The sequence below is a fragment of the Ailuropoda melanoleuca genome, chromosome 8 (genome assembly GCF_002007445.2).
Source record: "Ailuropoda melanoleuca isolate Jingjing chromosome 8, ASM200744v2, whole genome shotgun sequence".
NCBI lineage: Eukaryota > Metazoa > Chordata > Mammalia > Carnivora > Ursidae > Ailuropoda > Ailuropoda melanoleuca.
The window spans coordinates 30,223,205-30,249,597 of record NC_048225.1 but is presented as its reverse complement, the minus strand read 5'-3'; the positions used below and the strand labels follow the sequence as shown (position 1 = coordinate 30,249,597).

Below are 26,393 nucleotides of genomic sequence, written 5' to 3'. Positions count from 1 at the left end.
AATAAAGAAGAATGTTCTGATGATTCTTATGAACCTCATATATAACTTTATAAAATTGTATTGAGGTTTTGGGTGCTCTAATTCATTGATAAAGAGATATATGGGAAATAGAGCTATATGGACATAAGTTATTCTTTGTTATCACAAAGAATAGAATAATAAAAATTATTTGTAAGTTGTTTTTAAGAAAACATTTGAAGATTATTCATTTCAAACCACCAGCCAATTTAATGTAAGACACTTGTCCACTGTTTCTCATGTGAATCACAAAATATTTCCTCCAAAATCCACCTTTAGTTCAAAAACAGAGATTAAATTGAAAACAGATATGTGATGATGTTAGGTGCCCACTATCACATAATTTTTATAGTTATGCATTTGTCACACAACCATTGCCTAGGAACCAGTGCTAGACACACATAGATGAGAGAGAGTCTTTCTCAGCAAAAACCTCAGATGAACTTCCAATGTACTTTGAAATATTTGCCTCCCCACTCAGAAATGAGGAGCTAAGTGTGTGAAACTGGACACAGGAAGTAAATAAAAGCTAAATACCCTTAAAAGTATAAGTCTGGTGTATGTATTTAGTATCCTACTATTTACTCAAAATAGGGGAGAACCAAAAGGGGTGTGAGTCATGAGAGAAGAAAATGATGATTTCCTGCATCTCTTGACAAATATTACACTAGTTTTACTAACAAGAAACAGAGTGGATAACTGAATATTTCATCAATTTCAACATAACAAAATATGAAATGTGCAAAGAAGTCTGCCAAAGTTTTCAGGTGGCTTCTAAAGCATTAGATTGAAAATAAGTGTGTGATGATGTTTTTATAAGTCCACCATCACATAATGTTTACAGCTATGTATTTGTCACCAGCCAGTGCCAAAACTCTTACGCACACCCAGATGGAGGGAGAATCTCACCCTCTTGACAGAAAATCTCATATGAATTTTCAAAGAACACCGAAAGTATATATTTATTGGAATATAGTCATCTTTTTTTTGTTGTTTTTCTTTTTGGCATCTGACCTGTTTCCTGGTCAGTTGGAAGCAGCCAAGTTGCTAAGAATTAGGATCGTTACAGCAGAAATGCTTTAAAAAAAGTCAGTGTTGAGCTTCTGATTTCCACGATTGTTCTTTGAAATACAGCACAAGTCTGAAGAATTGGGTTTCCCTACCCAAGAGAAAGGAGTCTTCTAAATCTCAAAAGTGTCCTTAAGAGGTAGACTTAGAGAGTTACTAGAAAGAGGTGAAGAGAACTCAGTTGAAGACCCATAGGGAAGCCTCTGACAGATAGCAAGAGGAAATGATTCTCTGTGATTCAGAAGAATGAAGAGTTATGGTCCAGGAGGTCAGATGACAGTGTGTTAGTTTTGAAGGAGTTGAGATAGGCAACAGAACATCCAGACAAGTAAGGGGAAGTCCAAGAAAATTATGAATTTTTTGCAGGGATGTAAAGTCTACAAGCATCGCAGAGAAGCCTGGATTCAGCATAGTTCCAGTTGGGTTGTGGGGTGGCTGAGCAGATCATAGTGGGCCATGACTCTCCTGAAGGTGCAAGGTAAAAGCATTCAGAGGCCATATGGGGAAAGCAGCTGAGTCTAAGAAGGATATGTGGAACCAGCAAGAAATGGAACGTATCAAGTTAGAGAAGTCACAGCACCCGCAGTACTGGGAAATAGAACAGATAAGTCTATGAGCCATAGACTTGAATATGAGGTAACAGCAGTAGGTTTTATGACCAGGTGTGGTAAGGGACTAGTAACTCCAGTGAGGACCAAGAGAAAAACAAGCCCTTCCCATCACCACTGTTTTAATATAGTAATACAATATAATAATATAATATAATAATATTATATATATATAATATATATATATATATACACATACACACATTAGAGACTGTTATACCACTATATTCAGCCTGGTTCCAACTTACCTTCTTTTGTTGTTCGATATTACGCTTTGGCAATTTGCCCAGTGTTGATACACGGAGCTAGAGTTCAGTCACTTCGCGTCTGTAGAACATTCCATCGTGTTAATACACGGCAAGTTACTGACGCCTTCTTCTGNAGAACAGCCCTTAATGGAAATTGAATGAGGTGATCCAAATAAGGCACTTTGCAACTAAGAGATGGATATATTTTTCACTGCTGGGTTTGCTCCACATTGTATCACTCACCAGCCTTCCTTCCTTAACTCCCCACACTTGGTGAAGAAGTCATGAAGAAGTCTTCATAAAGAAGACATCAAGACCCCTTACAGAGAATAAAGCACTCTTTTGTGGGTGCCATTTTGTAATTATACTAGATAATGGCATCTGAAGAAGGATCCATGCAAATGATGAGTTTATATTTTATTAGTTTAACACAGCTCAGTTTCCCTTTCCTATTTGCTGATTCTTGAACTGTTTTAGTCTTACCTTTGTGCATAGACCAGGTGATCTTGAGGTTCAAAAGACACGCAAAGGTAGGGGTACAGAAATACAAAGGTAGAGGGATAGAGATCTTTGGATAGATAGGATTCTGGAACTTGGTAAACTAAGATTCCTCATTTTTATCATCTTTCTTGATGAAAAATTTGAAATTTCAACACAGCAGAATAAATAGACATCTGATTTTGTGTTTGACAATTTATATGCTGTATTTCACTCACTTTCCCAAGTTCTGTCAATGCTTCTATGTTTCTTTGAAACCTCTGGAAAATTAGGGAAGAGGTCATGATCATGTTCAACTCTTCATGTTTATGACCAAACATTTTTCACCAAAATATTGTAACTTCCTCAAAAATGTTCTCTCTGTCCCCAGGATTAGCCATCTCCAACTCTATTCTCCATATTTCAGTGAGAGTGAGTTTTCTTACCATTTTGAATTATGCTGCCATCCTGCTTACAACATCATCAAGACTACACAACTTAATACCATGTACAAGACCACTGATGTTCTGGACCTTGTTTACTTCTTTAGCTTCATCATCAGCCCCACCCCACACTCTCTCACCATCAGGTCCATACATACCCTGTTATGTCCTGTTTGAAATATCTTCTCTTCCTATCTGTGACATCTTCTGACTACATGCTCAGCTAGTTCTTTTTTGTTTTTTTTAAGATTTCATTTATTTATTTGACAGAGATAGACAGCGAGAGAGGGGACACAAGCAAGGGGAGTGTGAGAGGGAGAAGCAGGCTTCCTGCCAAGCAAGGAGCTGGATGTGGGGCTCGATCCCAGGACTCTGGGATCATGACCTGAGCCGAAGGCAGATGCTTAACAGCTGAGCCACCCAGGCGCCCATGTGCTCAGCTAGTTCTTAATCCAGTTTTAGATCATGGCTCAGATCTTTTTTCCAAAATGCCTTTGCCCACTCTTAAATCAAACTAGGTGCCTCCTATAGATGCTCCAATAGCTCCCCGTACCTCCTCCATCAATGCACATATCATACAGTGTTATAGTTATTTACCTGTTTCTAGTATCCATCCAACTCTAAGCTCAGAGAAGGTATTGAACTCTGTTTAATGTATTCACTGGTTATCTCCACAATCTGGCAGAGCGACTGGCACACACATAGTGAATGCTTTATAACTAGTTGTTGAAGAATGAAACGATTCCTGAAGCAAGACTCTTCAAATTTGGAAAAACAAACAAACAAACAAAAAACCCGTGTTGTTGTTGTGTTTCAGGGACTATTTTTCTTCTATTAAGTTAAAGTTGGATACTTTATGTTGATGTAAACTATTAGTAGGAAATTTGTAGTTTCAAAATTGAAGGGGATTATTTGCTCCTAGCCTTTTCCATTTTTCTCTCTTCCCTCCATTTTCCCCCCACCAACACTCCCCACTGCATTCTTTTTAAGTGTTAAGACATCCAGTTGAGAGCTAAACAGAGTTAGAAATCAGTATTTTTTTTCCTAAACCATGTAGCCTCATTAGAAAATGAAGAACTTAAAAAGCAAAAAGCAAACTTATGAGCATATTTGTGTTTTTTATTTTTGGATAGTGAATGATAATTTCTCTAACATTTAGCATTGTTATCCCTGTAACATAATCACCCATGTTTTGTACCATTACCATGATTGCTTGCTAAATAAGGGAAAATATTTAAGATATTAATTAGAAGAGTTCTCCATTTCACTTTTGTAAGCCATATTTACTCCTTTCAAATAAATTTTACATTTTTCTCCTATTTTTCCAAGTTACAGTGAAAAGCTTCTTAAAAAACTCTTTACTCTGATTTTTTGTGTGTGAATATGCACATATCAGAAAAGTTAAAATGCACAGAATACTCAGGTCATAAGAAGATACTTTATAGGTTCAAGTGGTGGGTTCTAAAGACTGCCACATGAAAATCTCTTTCTACTCTTAGTTGTATCAAATACAGAGCTTACCACTTTAAATAAAACTATTAGTATTTTTATCCTATGGAGAACATACCCCTGTTTTGTATTCTTCATGTTACAGTGCTGCATATCTCTGTTTTGATAAGAATATGGTATGCTTATAATAATTTTCCATAAACCTTCTGGTCTTGCTCATGAATTTTGAAGCCCTCAGAAGAAGACTTACTTTTGTATAATATATTATGACCTATACCTCTAGTTCTTAACCTCGTTTAGGAAAGCTATGATAGATATTCATTGATTGTTTTGCCATTATAATTTTTTTTGTATCTATCAAGTTAAAATTGCATCAGTCAGTGTGGACATAATTGTTATGCTGCTCAGCAGCTCAAATTGATATGTCTTTGAATAATTAAACATGAAGAAATCAAAACAACAATTTAATTGGAATACAGTTTGGTGGAGAGGTACTTTAAAATACAACCTTTTCTAGGGGTGGGCAGTAAAAGATATCTTTAGTGGCAAAAATTTTAAAACCACTGCTTTCTATGAATTAGTAGAAAAAACCTTCATAGGTAAGTAAATATCATAGAAAAAGGGATGTTATATTTTATATATAACTGACTAGAGAAAAAAAATTAAAGTGGGCTTCATTTAGAGTAATTTATGTTTGCTAAATTGGATACATCAACATTTGATGTATTAAGAGAAATTTCAAAGGATTTTAAATATAGGCTTCAACAACTACTTACAGTACCAATTAAATATTTTGCTCATATCTATCTGAATAGTGACCATGATGCTGATGTCACATCTCAGAAGTCATACCATACATTTTCTTTAAAGCAATGCATGGGGTATGCTTTTTTAAAAAAATAATAAAAATAATAAAATGGAATGGGTATGTCTTCTTAGCTGCTTAATTCAGATTTCTCTGAAAGTACTTTGTCAGTTAAAGCTTTCAACCAGCTTAAACTAAGTAATGCTTTCCCTATTTTTCCATGAGTGGAAAGAGAGCAAACAAACGCATTTTTCACAGTAAGGTCAGCATGACATAAAGCAACAAAAGCCAGTAAATTGAACATGAGGTTGACATTCTGGGACTAATCCAGCAGTTCTGCAACAGTCTTCCAAACTGCACAGCTGCATAAAGCTGTAGACACGCCTGGGCACAGCCTCCAGGCATGTGCTCAGAGCTCTGCCTTGAAATGTGATCAATTCCAAGGAGAAGAGATTTCTTTGTGTTTTTCTTTGGCTATGGGATATTTAGAAAATGTACATATTAATCCTATTATGAACTGCTTTTTTACTTATTGCAAAACCCCAAATTCTTAAATCTTCTCCAAAGATAAGTAGGACGAAATATTAAAGGAAACTACTCTTGACTTCTTATTTTCAAATTTTCAAGGCCACATTGTTTTGGGTCCAACTCTGGAAGTATAGATTCTATTAGCCCCAGGTAAATGATGGTCTATAGGGACTTTTTCCTGATTTAAAAAGGGATGTGATCCAACTTGAATCAGGCCCAGTTCATATTATGGATTCATATTATGGATGTAGACCTATCCAGGCTGGATTAATTTCTACAATACAGGGCGAGTCATTTATTTTACTGCTTTTTATTCAATTTTTTTATTTGATAAAGAGCAAGGAGTGTGAAATAGTGGTACATTAAATAGATGTCAAATGCTAGGTAGAGATAGAGAATGTCCTTTTCACCAAGCATTGAGTAAGGAAAATACAGTGACACCACAGAGGCTGAGTGATATTCTTTTCACTAAAATCATTACATGACTTAGTCCAGTAAGAATAAGCAATTTAGAAATTGACAAACTTTTGTTAGATTATCTGGTTGTGTATTTCCTATAAAATTTCAGAACTGAATAAATTCTCTACACCTAAAGGTTATCTAAAAGGCATACTTACTGAAAAAGAAAGTTATGCCCTTCCTTGTTTGTCTACTATATCAGTAGATTCATTTTACTATATGAGTGGAGACATGATTGTTGAATTCTTGAATACAAAAATGATTTGAAAAAAATTCAAGTTTTAAGTGCTTACACATGATGCCCTGGAGACTGTAAAGATATTGAAAAGGATTCATACTCTTCCTGAAATTTGGTGTATAAAGGATAAGTGTAGATTAGAGAAATTGCTTAGGTATTCACAGCAAAATCTCTAGAAATGTAATAGCAATCTCACCAAAGAAATGCAAGATACCAGATCAAGGCAGACATGAAGATCTCTTCTGGGCATCTTATGTCTAATTTTCTTAAGGATAGGAATGCTATTTTTTGGGTTGATAATTTCATCATGATTTCTAGACCCATTCTTCCCTTTTGTTAAATTATTACAATAAAAATAGTCTGAGCGTGTACTGTATTGCATAGATTTTTGGAGGGTCTGTGTTCTAGTTAAACTCTATAACTTTAAAAATGTCAAGATCGGTACCATAATTCTTAATATTATAATGAAAGGGCGATAGGCTCTTTAGATTTCTGATAAAATAGGCCTCGAACTCATAAGATTATATCTTTACAGATGAAGAAATTGGATACTTCCAGTAATTTCAAATGAAATCCATCAAATATTTGTGTGTGCATAGAGATAGCAACAAAGTCATTGTATTTTCTAGATTCCTTCTTTTCACTATAGAATATGCCAGATTAATTTGATAAAATCATAACCAGAACTATGGCTTAATGAAAACATAATAATAGCAGTTACTATTTCTGAATACTTGTATAATTTTTGTTTTCATTTCTATTAATTGCAAACAATTGGGCAAAGTCAGGTTTAATCACAAAGGTTAAATGACTTTCTTGAGCTCATTCAATTAGTAAATGACAGAGAAGGGCCATAGGCCTGGGTCAGCTCTTCTACAGTATGCATCAGGAAATATACCACCGTAATGGATAATTTAAAAGTTACAGGTTGACATGCCATGGATATTTGAAAGGCATTGTTTTGGTAGAAAACACATTGCCTATCATATTTGTATATAATCTGTGTAACATTTATTGTTAAATATGAAAAATAATAGTACTGTCTAATTAAAAAGTGCCATATTTTTAATAAAAACAAAAAATGCTATATAACAACTAATATTGGGGGTATAATTGATTCAGACTCAAATAGATTCTCAAGTGTTTTTAAGGGAAATATTTTTAACTCAATAATCTAGTTCGGTAACCTTTAAGTATTTTCCGATATATAACCAGTCTTCTTACGATTAATTTCGTTTTAGAGCTACCAGAAAGAACACGACCTGTAAAATGAAGATAAGGGTTATGATGACTGCATAGGAATGGAGACATTAGTATGCAGGAATTTGTAAAGGAAGATTCAGAAACAAGATATCTTCCATTTGATGATGTTATGTTCTTTTTCAAAAGCTTTCTTTTCTTTTCTTTTTTTTTTTTAAAGCTTAGCCTGAAATTTTAAATCCTTCTATTTAGACATCTACATTGTAAATCAAGATCAACATCAAGAATATCAAACATTACTATTAGGAGTTTGCAAAACAGCAAAACCCAAACCTTTTGTCCACCACATTCTGTTCCCCCATAGTTGAATGAAATAAAAATTTATGTTGGAAATTAAATATGTGCAGGTAAAAAAGGATTTGTGTCATCAAAATAACTGTTTTAAAGTAACAAGAACCAGATAAAATGATCACATCATCAAATGTTGTCTATTACTTGAATGTAAAAGTTTTCTTTTTTTGGATACAGCTACATTCATTTACTTTAGTTACATAATCTCCAAAGTGGCAGACTGCCTTTATTGTATATTGGAGAAACTTAAAATGTATTTATTGGGATGACATTTTGGGGGAAAAAAGATATTGAAGTACATACAGATTTAGTGCAAATGAATTACTGACACAAATTAAAGGGGTTATTTGATATTTATTTTAAAGTTAATATCTTACCTTGTGCTGCATTATTTGTCTCAGTGAAGTTATACATAAATAATGCTTTGCACCTAAGAAATGCAAACTGTATTTTCATTTGTACACTCAACAAGTATTTGAGTGCCTACTATTTACCAGGCATTATGACTTATAACTACTACTAGATTGTAACTTTCTTGAGTTATAGTCTTCCTTCAGCTCTAAATTGTCATAATGCCTATTAGCACATTCACTTGTGTTTATAACAGGTATTCAATATTTGTTGAATGAAATCAGAAAGGAGAAAAAACTTGTATATTGAGTTAGGCCTACTAAAACTATAAGAAACAATTGCATTTGTGGAATTTTTCTTAGAAAGGGAAATAATACTCCATTCAGTTTTGAAATTTAGAATAGGGAGCATAAAGTGTTCTTAATAAATATAAAACATACTTATATTCTCCTATGGTATAGTCAGCATGAGGAGACATCTCACAAAGTAAGAAGAGAAGGTAGAAAATTTTAAAGAGATGAAGAGAAATTAAGATATGTAGATAAGGAGTATGGGAAGAGAACACCATAAAGTCAGGCATACAGGTATGAATGATGTAACACAAGAATGATACAGATCCATGATGATAGCAAAAATGAGAACATGCCATGCAACTCCCAGTCAAGAAAAATTTCTTTACTACTATCCTACCTCAAACTGGCTCCCAGTCTCCTAGTACAATCAGAATTGTAGAACAAGACACTATTATAATTCAGATGTGCACAAAATACCTGGTGAACCTTAGGAGGAAATTAGTCACTATCTGGAAGACACAGGAAAGAACATTACAAAATTAATGGCTTGGCTGAATCTAGAAGATTGAGATATGGATGTGGCTGGTATCAAAGAGGGAAACTTCAGGCAGAAAACCAATGGTAAAAAGATTAATATGGCTGAAACATAAGATAAATGTAAGATAGTAGAGGATAAAGAGAGTAAAGTTGTAGAAACTGATGCTTGAACATCATTTTAGCATAATTACTGTGTGCCTGCAAGAATACGAGTGGAGCAATTAAAATAAAATCACTGAGGATGGAGCCCAGGTAAAGGTATTTTTAAAAAACTCACTTGGAGATGCTAATGTGCAGATATAGCTGAGAATCACTATAATAGGTGATTGATTGGAGGCCACTGAACATTTTAAAGTAAGGAAATGGTAAGATTAGATCCTTTTTAGGAAGTTAACTTTGGACTGGAGACTGGCAAGAGAATGAATCTGTATGTGTATAAAGACTTTGAAGAACTGAATAGCAGTAGTCTATAGTATTGTATACACAGAAAAGGATGTGTAGTTAGACTTACCAAGGAAGAGGCTATTTTTATATTAATGTTAAAACTATTTGGAATACTTATTTTAAACTCTTACTGAATGTTAGAACCAAATGTTATAAAATTTGGGTATTATTTATTATATTTGCCACATTAAGCCAAGAGCATTGGATGGAGCTTATTTTAAACCCTATTTCTAATGCCTTATGTGAATTCACTATTTATAGATACAACATAGCTCATTCTTTTTGTAAATGGGAAATTAACTGGTAAGAAACAGTTATGATTAACACTGTCATGCCAATGTTTTGATCAGATGAAACCACTTTATCTTGTTTTGGGGGTTACATTAGTATTCATTAAGAGAGGTTATTGCTCCTTGGTAAACTGCAAAGATTTATCAGTTGAAGGGAATGGGTACTCCAAAATGTATTAAGAAATTGGAGAAGTCAATAAATGTTTTCTATAGTGTTTTCAAAGTTACTTTGGTTTTCTTATTAATTGCATAAGGTTTTCTTATAAACTGCATAATTTGCATAAGGAAGTATGTCTTATTTGTAAGATAATGCCCAAAATTTAGAGAAAGAATTTGGTCTACTAGTATACTCTGAGCTGTTAAAAATATTATATGTATTTATTTATATATAACAGATAAACACACAAAGATATGATATATGCCTAAAATGATATAAATGACTTTACATAGAAAAGAAAACAGTGATTATTTTTTATTGAATTTTGTCAGTGGTATGAAATTAGTTTTTCCTATTATTTCTTATATATCTATCTGTATTTATATATCCAGGTATATAGATAGATCTTTAAAAATTAAATGGATCTCCAGTGACTCATCTCAGAAAAGAACTCTTGTCCATCTTCTAATGCAATATTTTCAATTCATATAACAGTGTGAATTGTGTTTTCTAGTTATTGTAATTGGTTGTATTAAGACAGTAGCTAGTATTTCTTGAAATATCTCTCTTAGAATTGGATCCAAGACACTCAAAAACTTTCAGCCTGTGATTTGTCATTATCTCCCACTGAGTAAAGAAAGAGAATAATGTTTCTTATTTTCTCTTCCCATCGTCCCTCCCCTACTCTCTTTCCCTCCCTCCCTTCCTTTCTCTTTTTATTAAGAAGTGAATAAGAAGCTCTAACCAAAAGGAACATTTTGCAGGAAATATAACAGTGATAAAGGTGAGGAAATTGAAAATCAGTAAGGTTCAGTGATTTTCCACCTGCCCCAGATGGTAAGGAGTGGCATTAGGCCACAGACTCTTTTGGACTCCTATTTCGATTCGCAATACCTTATTAAAGGACAAATCCCCAAAATTTAGTAAAAAACTACAAAACCCCTAATACTGTTGTCATAATGATACAGCTCTCCTTAATAACTTCCTTAGAGATTTGTGTTTCCAATTTGGGAAGCAGTCAATATATGAGATGTTTTTCCTAATATCACACCCTCAATCTAATTCAGGGATTTTAAACTCTTTTTTTCCCTATATTTTTGTATTAATAACCCTTTGGAAAACCTGATGAAGGTTATGAATTTTCTCCTCACAAAAATGTATATACACTCATTTAGACAACATTTTGCATACCATTTTGAAGACTCATTTTTGTAAACATAATCAAGGAGACAAAGGGAGCTACCTAGAAGGAACATATATAATTACTTTTTAATTTTACATGTAAGATTTTTTTCCCTCTAAAGTAGAAGATTCATTAGATGCAAAAGTTAAAAATGTTCACCTAAATGGTAGGAAATAGTATGGACAAGATTAAGTTTACTTTGGCAATCAATTTTAGTACATTTCAATCTTGTAAACTGTTAAAGGATATATAGGTACACTAAAACACCTTAAATTTCTAATTGTCTTTTATAAAGGAAACCAATTAAAACTTCACAATTTTCTCTGAAATTTACACAGTATGATATGTTATAAATGTAAGTCTTTGAGAAGAACATTGTAAAAACCCAAGCCCTCATAATCCTGACCAAAAGAAAAACAGACATACCACAAAATTTAATTTTTAAAGATAAAAATGGCATTCACTTTTTATGAAAGAGCAGAGGTTTCACCATCCCTGCCAAGATCTTGGGTAACTGTGCAGCAATAACTTCAGACATCATTTCTGGAAATTCAACACTCAGTGCCCGGGACTGGATAAATGTATTCAAGCAGTACAGATGAAGCTGTTTGACAAGCTGTTGGTTTCACAAATGGATAAGAAACATGTAAAAAAAATAATACGTTCATATACTAAAACATGACAGCTTATTTTTCTAACAACAAAAAAAAATACCCAAGATGTTTTCTTACCAAAATAGCTCCCTTCACTCACAAGAATGATATGTAAAATATTACATACAATGAAACATTCTGATAGTATGGATTTAAAGAAATGAAAGTCATTCATAATCCCACAGGATAACCTATATGAACAATTTGGTGTCATTCTTTTAAGTTTTTTATTTCTTTTAATAGACGTATAAAAACATACCCAGGGATAAACACAATATACACAAGGCAAAAAATTCCAAAAATACAATTATTTAATAAAGTCTATTTGTTATTAGACTGGTTTTTCCACATAACAATATATTAACACAACCCAACATAATTCATTTTAATCTAATTTAAATTTTTTGTCAAATAATTAATGTAAATAATTTTAAAAGTCAAATAGAACACAGCAGCAACAACAAAATCCAGCAGTTTTCTTTTCTTTTTTTTTTTTCTGTGTGATACATATATTTCAAGAACTGGCAAACATAATCAATGCTAATAGGGAACAATTTTCTGTAATGATGATAGTAGATTTAATAGTGATTTCTTCTTTGGGATAATATAGTTGGATTACAGTTTCTTTTGGCTTGTTTCTCGTTAGATTTTGACAATTTTCTCGCTTAGAGAAAGCATAGATTTGAAACATAGTGCACTTTCTCCAGTAACAGCCTGAGTTCCTATTATATTTCAATGACGTCAAAATTGCTAATGAAATTGATTAAAAATCATTTGCAAACCAACTTTCAGCATTTTTTTATTTTAATGTTTTTTATTATATTATGTTAGTCACCATAAAGTACATCCCTGGTTTCTGATGTAAAGTTCCATGATTCATTAGCTGCATATAACACCCAGTGCACCATGCAATACGTGCTCTCCTTACTACCCATCACCAGTCTATCCCATTCCCCCACCCCCATCCCCTCTGAGGCCCTCAGTTTATTTCTCAGAGTCCATAGTCTCTTGTGCTTCATTCCCCCTTCTGATCACCCCCCTTTCTTTATCCCTTTCTTCCCCTACAGATCTTCCTAGTTCTTATGTTCCATAGATGAGAGAAATCATATGATAATTGTCTTTCTCTGCTTGACTTATTTCACTTAGCATTATCTCCTCCAGTGCCGTCCATGTTGCAGCAAATGTTGAGAACTCGTTCTTTCTCATAGCTGAGTAATATTCATTGTATATATGGACCACAGCTTCTTAATCCAGTCATCTGTTGAAGGGCATCTCGGACCTGCCACGATTTGGCTACTGTAGACAATGCTGCTATGAACATTGAGGTGCATATGGCCCTTCTCTTCACTACGTCTGTATCTTTGGGGTAAATACCCAGTATTGCAATGGCTGGGTCATAGGGTAGTTCAATTTTTAACTTTTTAAGGGACCTCCACACTGTTTTCCAGAGTGGCTGTACCAACTTGCATTCCCACCAACAATGTAGGAGGGAACCCTTTCTCCACATCCTCTCCAACAATTGTTGCTTATTGCCTTGTCAATTTTTGCCATTCTAACTGGTGTAAGGTGGTATCTTAGTGTGGTTCTAATTTGAATCTCCCTGATGGCTAATGATTTTGAACATTTTTTCACGTGTCTGTTAGCCATGTGTATGTCTTCATTGGAAAAATGTCTGTTCATATCTTCTGCCCATTTTTTGATTTGGTTGTTTCTCACGTATTGAGTTTGAGAAGTTCTTTGTAGATCTTGGATACCAGTCTTTTATCTGTAGCGTCATCTGCAAATATATTCTCCCATTCCGTGGGCTGCCTCTTACTTTTTTTGACTCTTTCCTTGGCTGTGCAGAAGCTTTTTATCTTGATGAAGTCCCACAAGTTTCATTTTATCTTTTATTTCTCTTGCCTTTNTCCTTTGGAGATGTATCATGAAAAAGGTTGCTTTGGCCGATGTCGTAGAGGTTGCTGCCTATATTGTCCTCTAGGATTTTGATGGATTCCTGTCTCACACTGAGGTCTTTCATCCAATTGGAGTTTATCTTTGTGTATGGTGTGAGAGAGTGGTCAAGGTTCATTCTTTTGCATGTAGCTGTCCAATTTTCCCAGCACCATTTATTGAAGAGACTGTCTTTTTTCCACCGGATGTTTTTTCCTGCTTTATCAAAGATTAGTTGCCCAAAGAGCCGAGGGTCCATTTCTGGGTTCTCTATTCTGTTCCATTGGTCGATGTGTCTGTTTTTGTGCCAGTACCATGCTGTCTTTGTGATCACAGCTTTGTAGTACAGCTCGAAATCCGGCATTGTGATGCCCCCAGCTTTGTTTTTCCTTTTCAACAGTTCCTTGGAGATTCGGGGCCTTTTCTGGTTCCATACAAATTTAAGGACTATTTGTTCCAGTTCTTTGAAAAATGTCCTCGGTATTTTGATCGGGATAGCATTGAAAGTGTAGATTGCTCTGGGTAGTATGGACATTTTAACTANCTTTCCACTGGATGGTTTTTCCTACTTTGTCAAAGATTAGTTGCCCAAAGAGCCGAGGGCCCAATTCTGGGTTCTCTATTCTGTTCCATTGGTCGATGTGTCTGTTTTTGTGCCAGTACCATGCTGTCTTTGTGATCACAGCTTTGTAGTACAGCTCGAAATCCGGCATTGTGATGCCCCCAGCTTTGTTTTTCCTTTTCAACAGTTCCTTGGAGATTCGGGGCCTTTTCTGGTTCCATACAAATTTAAGGACTATTTGTTCCAGTTCTTTGAAAAATGTCCTCGGTATTTTGATCGGGATAGCATTGAAAGTGTAGATTGCTCTGGGTAGTATGGACATTTTAACTATGTTAATTCTTCCAATCCATGAGCATGGAATATTTTTCCATCTTTTTATGTCTTCCTCAATATCTTTCAAAAGTGATCTATAGTTTCTAGGATATAGGTCCTTTACGTCTCTGGTTAAGTTAATTCCAAGGTAACGTATGGTTTTTGGNTGTGGTGATTCGGGGCCTTTTCTGTTTCCATACAAATTTAAGGACTATTTGTTCCAGTTCTTTGAAAAATGTCCTCGGTATTTTGATCGGGATAGCATTGAAAGTGTAGATTGCTCTGGGTAGTATGGACATTTTAACTATGTTAATTCTTCCAATCCATGAGCATGGAATATTTTTCCATCTTTTTATGTCTTCCTCAATATCTTTCAAAAGTGATCTATAGTTTCTAGGATATAGGTCCTTTACGTCTCTGGTTAAGTTAATTCCAAGGTAACGTATGGTTTTTGGTGTTATTGTAAATGGGATGGATTCCCTAATTTCTCTTTCTTCAGTCTCGTTATTCGTGTATAGAAATGCAACTNATACTAATCGAGTATGGCGTTCAAAGCCCTTGTTTCTTTGCTAATTTCTTGCTTAGGTGATCTGTCTATTGCTGATAGTGGAGTGTTGATCTCTCCTACTATTAGTGTATTTTTATCTATATATCTCTTTATTGTGGTTAAGAGTTGGTTTGTGTATCTTGCTGCTCCCCTGTTGGGGGAAATATTTTTATAATTGTCATCTCCACTTGTTGGATACATCATTTAAGAATAATATAGTGTCCTTCTGTGTCTCTAACTATAGTCTTTAGTTTAAAATCCCATCTGTCTGATATGAGAATTGCTACTCCAGCTTTCTGTGGAGGTCCATTGGCATGAAAGATGGTATTCCATCCCTTTACTTTCAGTCTGAATGTATTTTTAGGTTCAGAATGAGTCTCTTGTAGACAGCAAATGGATTGGGTCATGTCTATTTATCCAGTATGCAACCCTGTGGCCTTTTATGGGAGCATTTAGGCCATATACATTGAGACTGATAATTGAAAGATATGATTTTAATGATGCCATGTTGCCAGTAAAGTCTTTGTTTCTATAGATTGTGACTTTCTTTTCTGTATCACTCTTGGGGCCTTTTTACCTTTATAGAACCCCCCTTATTATCTCCTGTAGGGCTGGTTTCATTGTTACGAAATTGGTCAATGACTGGCGATTCTGGAAGGTCTTTATTTCTCCATCAATTCTGAATGACAGCCTTGCTGGATAAAGGATCCTTGGCTGCATGTTTTTCTCTGAAAGAGCTTTAAAAATGCCCCCCCAACCCTTTCTCTCATTCCAGGTCTGTGGAGACAGTTCTGACGTAATTCTGATATCTTTGCCTTGGTACGTGAGAAATTTCTTTGCCCTGGCCGCTTTCAGTATTGTATCCTTGGATCAAATATTTGCGAATTGCACTATGACGTGATGTGGTGTAGGTTTGTCATGGTTGAGCTTGGGAGGGGTCTTCTCTGCCTCTTGGACACGAATGTTTGTTTCCCTTGCTAGATTAGGGAAGTTTTCATCTACAATTCGTTCAAATATCTCTTCTAGACCTCTGTTTTTCTCCACCCCTTCGGGGATGCCGATGATTCTGACATTGGAACATTTCATTGTCAGTAATCTCCCGTAACCTACATTCCTGAGCGTGGATTTTTTTGAGTCCAGATTCTATTTTAGCTTTCTCTTCTACTAACCCATCCTCCAATTCACTGATACGTTCATCTGCCTCATTCACCCTGGCTGTCAGAGCCTCTAGTTTTGACGGCATTTGGCTCATAGATTTTTAATTTCTGCCAGGTTCGCTCTCATTTCCACCCTTAGACATTTTATATTCTCATTAACATTTTTGTTAATACTTTTTTCAAGTCTACACATCATCTTGACCATTGTTACTCTGAATTCCATTTCTGATAATTTGATTATATCCCTTTCCATTCGTTCTGTGGCAGAGGCCACAGACTCATTGTCTTTTCTTTGCTGGGGGGGGATTTCTCCTTCTCATCATTCTGATGAGGAGAGGTTGCGGGGTTGTCCAGAGCCCAAATTATTGACCAGGACCCAGGCCGTGTGCCCTTGTTTTATAGGGATCTAAGGTATGTGGGCTTCTTGATTTTTCAGCCTGCCTTTTGGGGAGGGGCCTGCCCCGCCAATACTCAGGCAACCCTGTTTGGGTAGTTTCTGTGTCCCCTGTGAGGGGGAATGGGGATGGGCACACTGTGAGCTGGTATTTCCAGGCTTTTGTTCTCTGGAGGCTTTCCCTGGCGTTTTGCTGTGCCTCTTCTTGAGGGTCAGAGCAGCAGAGAGCAGTGGCTGAATCTCAGCCTCTGTCTCAGAACAGAGGGATCACAGACCATTCTCCACTGATGTTCTGGCCACTTTAACTCTGTTTCTGTTGGTGCTGCTCAACCCTGCAGCATCCCGGGATGTGCGCCCCACACCCGGCATCTCAGGCCTCACTTCCAGGGCTGGCATGTCTCTGTCCTTTGTGTTTCTAACACTGCCAGCCGCCAGTTGCCAGCCGCCCCCACATGCTCCTAGAGCTCCCGGTCTCAGTCTGGCTCCAGTGAGCACACCAGAGATCCGTTTCATTCTGGTGGCATGCATTCCCTGGCTCACGGTCTCAGTCTGCTCCCTTGTGGTTGCAGGTCTGCCAGCTCCCCCGTGCAGGTGGCTACCACTTCCCGGGGCCTGAACGCAGCAGCTCCCTCCCCCTTCCGTTTATCTTCCCATTTCTGTGCACAGTTTCATGGCTCCCTGCTTCGTACCTCAATACTCAGCGCTGGAGATGTTCATTTGTAGAGATCCAGATGTATCTTCCTTCGTCTCAGGCTGATTCCGTGGATGTTCAGGCTGGTCTGGTACCTATCCAACTCGACTCAGGGGACCGGCTGAAAAAGGGGTCCCGTACTCCTCTGTCATCCTAACTCCCCTCCCCTCCAGCAGTTTTCTAATAGAGTTTTTCCCATCCTTTTTTCAGTTCCCCAGATGCAGCCATTTTCAACTTCTTTAGCCCATATCTTTAAATATTTATCTCTGTATTTTAATAAATTTTGTTTTTCAAATGTGACATTGACTTAGCTTTTATTATGGAAAATGAAGTTTTGGCTCTCTTATACTAGACACCCCTCCCAACTATGCACACTTTCTTTTTTCATTCTCTATATAGCTATATCTCAATTTTTGGCTAAATCAATATCCAGCAATTATAAAGATTTTTATTGTTTCCTGCTGGGTTACATTTCCTTTCATATATGACTTATTTTTACTTTGCTAGAGTTAATTACCTTGCTTTTCTGTTTTGCTTTGTTTCTTCTACATTTATCACAAAGCCATATTCAAATTCTCTGACACAATTGTAAAAACTCACCTCAATATGTTCATACATACTGGTAATCCCTCAGTTCCATCTTTTCTTCCTGGTACTAGTATTCTGAAACCCTGTGGATTACTGCTCCAATCTAGACTAATGACTGTCCAGCAAAGTTAATGTGCTAGAATGTCCCTTTGCATATCTCCTGGGTTGGATCTTCTACTTCATTTGCTTAGTCCAGAGTTTTATGGTTAAAACATTCTGTAGATGTCCTTGAGAAAGGTTGCATTTGAGGTCAGCTTTCTGAGACCTTGCACATATGAAGATACTTTTTAAGGTGCCATAATATTTGTTTGATGGCTTGGCTGGGTACAAAATTCTTTGAAGATTTTCCTTTCCTTCAAAATTCTGAAGCCATTGTTCCATTGTTTCCTGGGTTCCACTATTGTTGGTAAGAAGTCCAATATCATTTTGGATCCTGATCATATTTATGTGCCTTGTTTCTTTTCTCATTGGTATATTTCAGGATAGTCTCTTTATTTCTGGTATTATAAAATTTTACAATAATGTGCCTTTGTTCAATTGTGCTGTGCCTGTACATCAGGCCTTTCCAGTCAGCAAATTCAATTACTTCTGGTCCAGCAACTTTTATTTGATGATTTTTTATGTAATTTCCTCTCCTTGATTTTCTCTATTCTTTTAGAAATTCCTTTTAATTGGGAAATGAACCTCCTTGGATTAATCTCCTAAATTTCTTATCTCTTCTAATTTTTAATTTCTTTGTATTTTTTGTTATTTCTTCTGAGTTTTTTGGAGATTTATATTTCGGCCCTTTTATTAAATTTTAAATTTCTGTTTTTCTATATTTAATTATCCAAAAGTACTTTCTTTCTAAATGTTCCTTTCCAAATGTTTTTCTGTTTCATTTCATGGACGCAATATCATTCTTATTTCTCTGAATATCTTAATTTTTTAAAAATCTTTTTTCTGTTCTCTGCTCTGGTGTTTTTTCCTTCATTAGTTTTTTCTATGTATTTTATTTCTGCCTTTCATTATAGAGGCTTTACCTATATGGCTAACAATCCTTGTTTATCTGTTCATATTCAGGAATAAGGTCTCAAATTTGACCTAGTGAGTAGATTGCCAAATTGTCCATTAGCACTGTTATTAACTTATAATTCCATCCAAAATGATATGAGAGTCTTATTATCCACACCCATACCTTTGCTTTTCCTTTATATATAAAATCTTCTCTAACTTAAGGCAAATGTTATCACAATTCCTTCTCTAACTTAAGGCAAATGTTATCACAATTCCTATAAACCATTAAATTACTCTCAAATTATACAAATACTAATAAAAGGATGTCTGGGTAATCTACATTGAAAATGAAAAAAGCACAGTATAAGTTCTGAATAGTGTCATGCAAATACTGTTTTAAAATATAGGTACAAGTATGAGTTTGAAGAAACCATATAAAGTAAAATGTAGATTTAATATTTAAAAGGTTATAGAAATTCAGAAAATAATCACTGATATCCTAGAAAACAAAATACTTACATCATGCAAGTTATCAAGAAGTTTTGTCAGTTGGTAGAAACGCTGTGAGCTAGAGACAACTCCTTTTTGCCTCAAACCAATTGCTTTGATGAGTTCTCTAATGTAGCATGATCTCATCTCTTCAAACTGGTTTTGACTTCTTAGTCCTTCCAAAGGAACTGTAAGAATATAACTACAAGTGGCAGTTTTGTTTAAAAAGATGCTGGCCGCAGTTTATAATAAAAATTTGTGAGCTGTGTAAAGATTTCTTTTGATATGGAACTCTAGATATGTACATCTTAACTAGGAAACCGTGTTATTGATAGTTTTAGGATACATAAACTTATAGGACTCTTGAAGCATGTAAGAACTAGAGAAACTAAAGAACATTTTAGCTTACCTATTTTAGAGCTGTATCAATGGATTATTCATTTAACTTAGCATTTGCTCAAAAGGGCATCTGTCGTTCTATAGTCCTGTCTCAGGAATAGATTTAGTTTACAATTATATGTATGACGGGTCTTTTTTAAAGAAAAAGTATTTTAACGAATACTTAGATCTCTCTGTCAAGTTTGTCTTCATATAAATCTGAAGTATTTGTCATTGAGATTATTCATATATAATTTATCTTTTTTGTTGTAATTTTAACACTGCTTCATTAAATGTCCTAATTCCTTCCTGCTTGTATGAGAGAAAACTACTGATAATCCAACCACTTTGTTATACTCTATTTTTACTAATTTCTTTTAATTTCTATTTTTAATTCAAATAGTTTTGGTTGATTATCTTTTGGTTTTTTTGTATACGATACTGTATTTAAAATATCCTCATTTCTCCCTTCCCAATAGTTGTAGCTCCTGTTTCTGCTTCATGATTCAGTGCATGTTTTAGGATTTCCAGAACAATATTAAATAAAAAAATGGCAAATATTCCTTTTTTGTTGCTTATTTTAATGGTAATGCCTCTTATTCCTATTCTTCCTTCCTATTCTTACTGCTAGTTCTCTAATTTCCACTACATTGTCAATTTTACCTATAATTTTTTTTCCTTAATATTTTAGGTCCTTCTGTTGTCACTTGTTTGAGATGCTCTGCTTGATTTCTTTAGCAAATTATTACCAGACTTCCAATTTTCTTGTTTCCTTTTGCTTTGGTTGCATTTATCTTACAAACAAACCTTCAAACTTAAATGAAGCAGCCCCCTTTTCCTGCAGTTATATCTAGATTGCTGAAAGAAAAAAAAATCCCATAATCTCTTGGATTTATATAATGCTACATTTATGGTCTTGACCCTTAGTAATATTTCTATAAGAGGTGCACTTAGTTTAAGCAAAGTCAACTGTATATGGCTAGCAAAGGGAGAGAAAAAAATCCTTTTTTAAAAACTCGTATTTATTGCTTGTTTCCCAATGGCTTCCATTCCCCTTGGAAAAAATAAGGCTACAGATAATAAATCAAAGAAACCAAAAAGTAAATTCTTTGGTTTTGTGTTTTCAAAGGCTCATGTGATAAATATAAGAAAGACTTTCAAGGGATGTGATTTTTACTCATTGTAAACTTTACTGCTGTATATATGTCTGTACATATATGCACTATGTATGTAGGTCTCTTCTCTCTAATTGCTTCATATAACAGCTATTTTAAACCTCCATTATTCTTTTTTAAATTTCCCAACCAATCATCACATCTCTCCCACTCTTAAACATGAATACAAAATTATTTGTGGGGGGAAAAAGAAAAGGCAAGCCAAGAAACAGACTCTTAACTATTAAGAACAAACTAATGGTTATGGGGGGGAGGTTGGTGGGAAATTGGTAAAATGGGTGATGGGAGTTAAGGAGTGCCCTTGGGATGAGAGCCGGGTGTTGGATGGAAGTGTTGAATCACTATACTGTTCACCTGAAACTAATATTACACTGTATGTTAACTGGAATTAAAAAAAAAACACTTAAAAATAAAATTAATTTTTCTTCTGATTATTGAAGTACTAATTCCAATAGGTTTCAAGAACTGGAAACTAGTAACCCAAAGTCTTCAGTCTATCCATCTAAGTATTTAGAACCAGCATTTGAACCAATTATCCTCTTTAAGAGAAAATCAGGCCTAATCCCAGCCTGCCTCACATCTTTTTAGTATCAGCCACTAACAAGAAGTTCTGGTGATATTATAATCTAATCATTCGGCTCTCATCCTATGTTCCTGGGACATTTTGAAATTTTTCTTCCTTTCCTAATCTCTTTCTTACATTTCAGATCAATAATGAACTAGCTCTCCTAAATATTTCTATTTGCTTTAGCTCCTTACCTTAATTCATTTTTTCCTTGATTATTACATCCAGTATTATATGATTGGAGAATTTTCTCTCAGATTCTTGTTGATTCCACAAGTGAGTTTTAGGATTTCTTGCAAATATCTTAGTGGCAAATTGGGAGATGGTGAGTCATGGGCAGTTAGCCAAATGCTATTTTACATAAGAATACTTTTTAAAAAAAAAAAACAAGGATCTTTATTTTTTTATTTCGCTAACTTAAAAATAACATATGTTCATTGGAAAAAGTTTAGAAAACATAGAAAATACATAAAAAATTACAAGTCACCAGATTCTACAATCCAATATCTTGGGACATTTCCTAACATCATATTGAGAACATTTACTTGTATCTCTCAAAATTCTTTAAAAATAAATGTTTTAATTCTCACATTTAATTTCACTTAACAAAATTGTAGGAGCACAATTTATTTGTCTTATCATTTGGTATTTGAAATATTTTACTAGCCTAACAATACTTATGATGAATATAATTTTTGATTTTTTTAAAAAGATATATACTTAGAAGTGGAATTGTTGCATTTCTTAACACTCATACATTGCTAAACTTACTATTTAACTGTTTTGTGGCTAGTATTGAGTATTTTCATTTTAGGTAATCTTTACTTTTTACATAGAAAAACAAAATATCTCATTTTCATTTCTCAAATTATTAGTGAGGTTGAACAATTTTCTAATGTGTATTAGTGATTTTTAATTTTTTTTTCTGTTTTGTAGTCACCTATTTATAGTCACCTAAATTATATTTCAAATATTTTTCGAAGTTTGTTGTTTAATTTTTACATATTTTGTCACAGTTTTGCAACCGTATTAGGGCAAAAGTAGTGTGCAGGCAACCCAACTTTTCTCATGCTCAAGAGGCAAACGTTTTCAACTTTTTCATCTATTTATTTTAATTTTTCTTTCCACAGAATTAAATAGCTACATTGTAGTAGTGATTCTTGATTTTTTTTATTTTTCACTTTTGATTTTCCAGTATGGAAAATGAGGCTGTGGCTCTATTTCCATCTTGCAGATCTACCATCACCTCCATATCAGTAGTGTGCACACACACAAACACATGCACACGCATACATGTATACACACACAACTTCCTATTCCTCATCTCCCTAATATCATTTTCATAATATTGGTTAGATCAATATTCAGTATTTACTATTTAGTTATGTAAATGTTACTACCGTTGAGTCACACATAGTATATATTATGATTTCTAGTACAATTTTCTGTTTTAGTGAGAGTAAATAATCATCTAAATGGGTGTATGAAGTGGTATCTCACTGTGGTTTTTGTTTGTATTTCCCTAATGATTAGTGATGCTGAGCACCTTTTCATGTGCTTAATGGCTATTTGCATACCTTCTTTGGAGAAAGCCTATTCAGGCCCTTGTCCATTTAAAATTTTTTAATTGTTAAATTGTAGTTCTTTCTATATTCTAGATATTAATACTTCTTCTTTATTGATACATTATTTTCAAATTTTTTCTCCCATACAGTGGGTTGACTTTTTATTCTGTTGATCATGACCTCTGATGCACTAAAGTTTTAAATTTGATGAAATCCATTTATCTATTTTTCTTTTATTGCCTGTGTTTTGTGTATCATATCCAAGAAATCATTGCCAAATTCAACATCATGAAACTTTTCCTCTGTTTTTTTTAATAGTTTTATAGTTTAAGCTCTTAGATTTAGGTCTTTGATCTATTTTAAGTTAATTAGAGTCCAGCTTCATTTTTTAATGAAGTTTTCCAAACACCTTTTGTTAAAATGACTAATTATTTCTTTGATGATTTCTTTTCCTATGTATTTTCCTGTTCTTTCTTTCTAGTGCTCCAACTATTTGCATATTGGGCCTCTTTGCTTCTGATTTTCAATATTTTTTGGGTTTTGCTCTACTTTTGAGAGATTTTCTAACTTTGTCTACCAATGCCTGTACTGACTTTTAAATTCTGCTTTCATGTATACATAGTATATTGTATGTATAATAGATTCTGCTTTTCAACTTCCGAGAGCTCTTTGCTTTTAATTTGTTATTCTTTTCTTACAGTATCCAGTAATTGTTTCTTGGGTGCAATATGTTCTCTTATATTTCTAAAGAGAGATAGCTTTTTAATTTTTTTGAGGTTTTCATCTCCCTACATCATCTTTGTCTTCCAAGTTTGTTTGATATTTTCTTTCTGATTTGTCTTTGTCTTTGATGTTAAAGGACTCTCTCAGATGCCTCTGTTATTTGTATTCAAGAGTGGAAAACTACAAGCCTGATTCACAGCTCTGTTTCAATAGGTAGTGTTTATTGACTGTGAGCTTTAGTACAGGGCAATCTGGCTGAGCTATTTCAAAAAGAAACACCTGCTATTAACATATTAGTTCTTTTTATTTCTAGCAAAAGAGATTCTGCAGAGAAGAATCTTTCATTCTCCTGTCTAGAGGATATAAACCTGGATGACAATGTTCTAGGAGATGTGGGTGAAGGGAGTATGCTGGAATATGGTATCTCAGCATTTGATATATAATTAATCTGTTGTCATTACAGGACCTCTCACCCTCAACAGTACCCTACAGTTCACCAATCCAGCCACCCTTTGTTATATCCTCTTCAAGAACTAAACCTAAGGTCTCTGCCTGAGTTGAAGAGGGACAATTTCATGGTTGGGTAATTTCTGGATACAGACTTTAAAAAGAACTTTGTGTTTTTAACTCTACCCTCACTGTCATCTCAAAAAAATCATTGTTGAGATTTGCTATATTTGCTATATAGCAACTTACTATATTTTCCTGAAGATCTTTATTTTAATTTTTAATGACAAATTCGAGGTCTAAATACTTATGTGTCAAATCATTGAACTTTTCCCTTATCAACTTTCCAATTGCATTTATTTTCAAAAGGGTATTCTTTATTTGAAATCTCAAAATTATATTCCTTTTAGTTTGTTTTTAACATATTAAGTGTGTACATTTAACTCAATAATCTGGTATTTATTTTAAGATATAATTTGAACTAAATATCCAAACTAAGTTTTCCCCAAATATAAAACTTATTTTTCCTAACAATATTAATTTTCTCCATACTCATTGATTCATGATGTTTCCACTATGGCATATTAAGTTCTAATATGTACTAGTCTGACTTGACTAACAACTTAGTGTATCTATTCTTCTCTCACACTGTATTAATTAGGCAGAATTCTAATTTCCTTCTTCACCTCGAAATTTTTGTAATACTTATCTACTCATTTTTTAAGGTTTAAATATGAATTCCCAAAAGCTTTGCCAAGTCTCTCCTCAAAAATCCCATTAGAATTTTTATTAGAATTTGTAGAAATCATAAGTACTATTCACCAAATATTGCTGTTTTCCCCTTTTCTTGAAGCTGCAAGTGGCCAAGAATCTTGTTTCCTATAGTATGTGACTGGAGGTTATACATATGTCACTTCCTTCCCTTACAATTTCCTTCCTTACCAATGCTCTAGGGATTGGAGAAGTATATGTCAAGATATAGCTTCCATGTGCCTGGCATGTGAGTGACAACAATGAGCAGAGCCATCTTGTTGATCTGCTTTAGACATATAGTAGAAAAAATACACTTAAAATTTTTTTGTTGTTAAGCTACTGAGATTTTGGGGTCATTTGGCACTTCAGCATAATGTAACCTATGTATAAATATAGAATTATGTTAATAATAACAACTAATTTAGGAAATCTAGAATTACCTCTAACCTAATTGCTATAGGATTCATTACTGCCAAGAAAAGGACAGGAGTTAACTGCTGTAATATTAAATTTATTCTAGTCGACTCTCTTGGCTAGTTCCATATCATTACTTTAGCCCACTTTATGCTCTTTTATCAAACTAGGCTTGAAGGTCTCTCCTCCAAATAGTGTTCCCAAGGTAGGGGGAGAAGGATATGGATCCTTAGATCCTGTATTGGTCCCTGTGTTTGCATAGATTTCATGAGGAAAACTTCCTTTTTAAGGATTTAGCTTGTTTGCCTTTTTCCCCTGATGTGTACCCCACCCCTCCACTATTTGAGATTTGTGTTACTATAGAGAAGTCCCTGAGAAGATACTACTGAGAAAGACCCTTAGCTCACTTTAGCTCCCTAAAGTTCTCTTTCAAATCACTGAGTGAAAGAAGGATGAATTCAGATATTCAAAGGCTGAGCCTACCTGTGCATGGAAAGGGCACAGAAAAAGGTGAAAAGTAAAAGCAGTTTTAAAAATTTTCCCACCCAGACCCTTGGAGATCCACTGAGGCAGAGCTGTGTGGGGTTCTTTGTGTATGAGAAAGGGTGAAATGTATATTTTCCCATTCTCCTGTTGACCAACGCTATGTTTCATAATGTTTCTTCTGGGTATAGAGCTACAGTGCATTTCCCAGCCTCTCCAACAGTTAAATATTGGTCATGGAATGTGGGTAGAAGTGACATATGACACTTCCAGGCCTCACTTCCAAATCTTTTCTCACTCAGTGCTCATCTTCTAGTTAGATCCAATGGAGGACTCCAGGATGCTATGAAAGGGTGGAGTCCCTATATGGAAGAAACATGGGTTTTCTTGCTAACCCACTGGACTGTGAATATGAATGACAA

General features: G+C 34.6%; 1 protein-coding gene across 1 annotated transcript in view; it reads right to left on the bottom strand.

Moving 5' to 3' along the window:
• Positions 1 to 10,309: 10,309 nt before the first annotated feature.
• PGR (progesterone receptor) overlaps positions 10,310 to 26,393 on the bottom strand; it is a 124,545-nt gene continuing 108,461 nt past the window's right edge. The window contains exons 7-8 of the mRNA XM_002929920.4: positions 19,499 to 19,656; positions 10,310 to 11,763 (exon numbers count right to left, since the gene is read on the bottom strand). Of these exons, the coding sequence (XP_002929966.2) occupies positions 11,608 to 11,763; positions 19,499 to 19,656 (314 nt within the window). The 3' untranslated portion in view covers positions 10,310 to 11,607. The remainder of the gene's footprint in view (positions 11,764 to 19,498; positions 19,657 to 26,393) is intronic.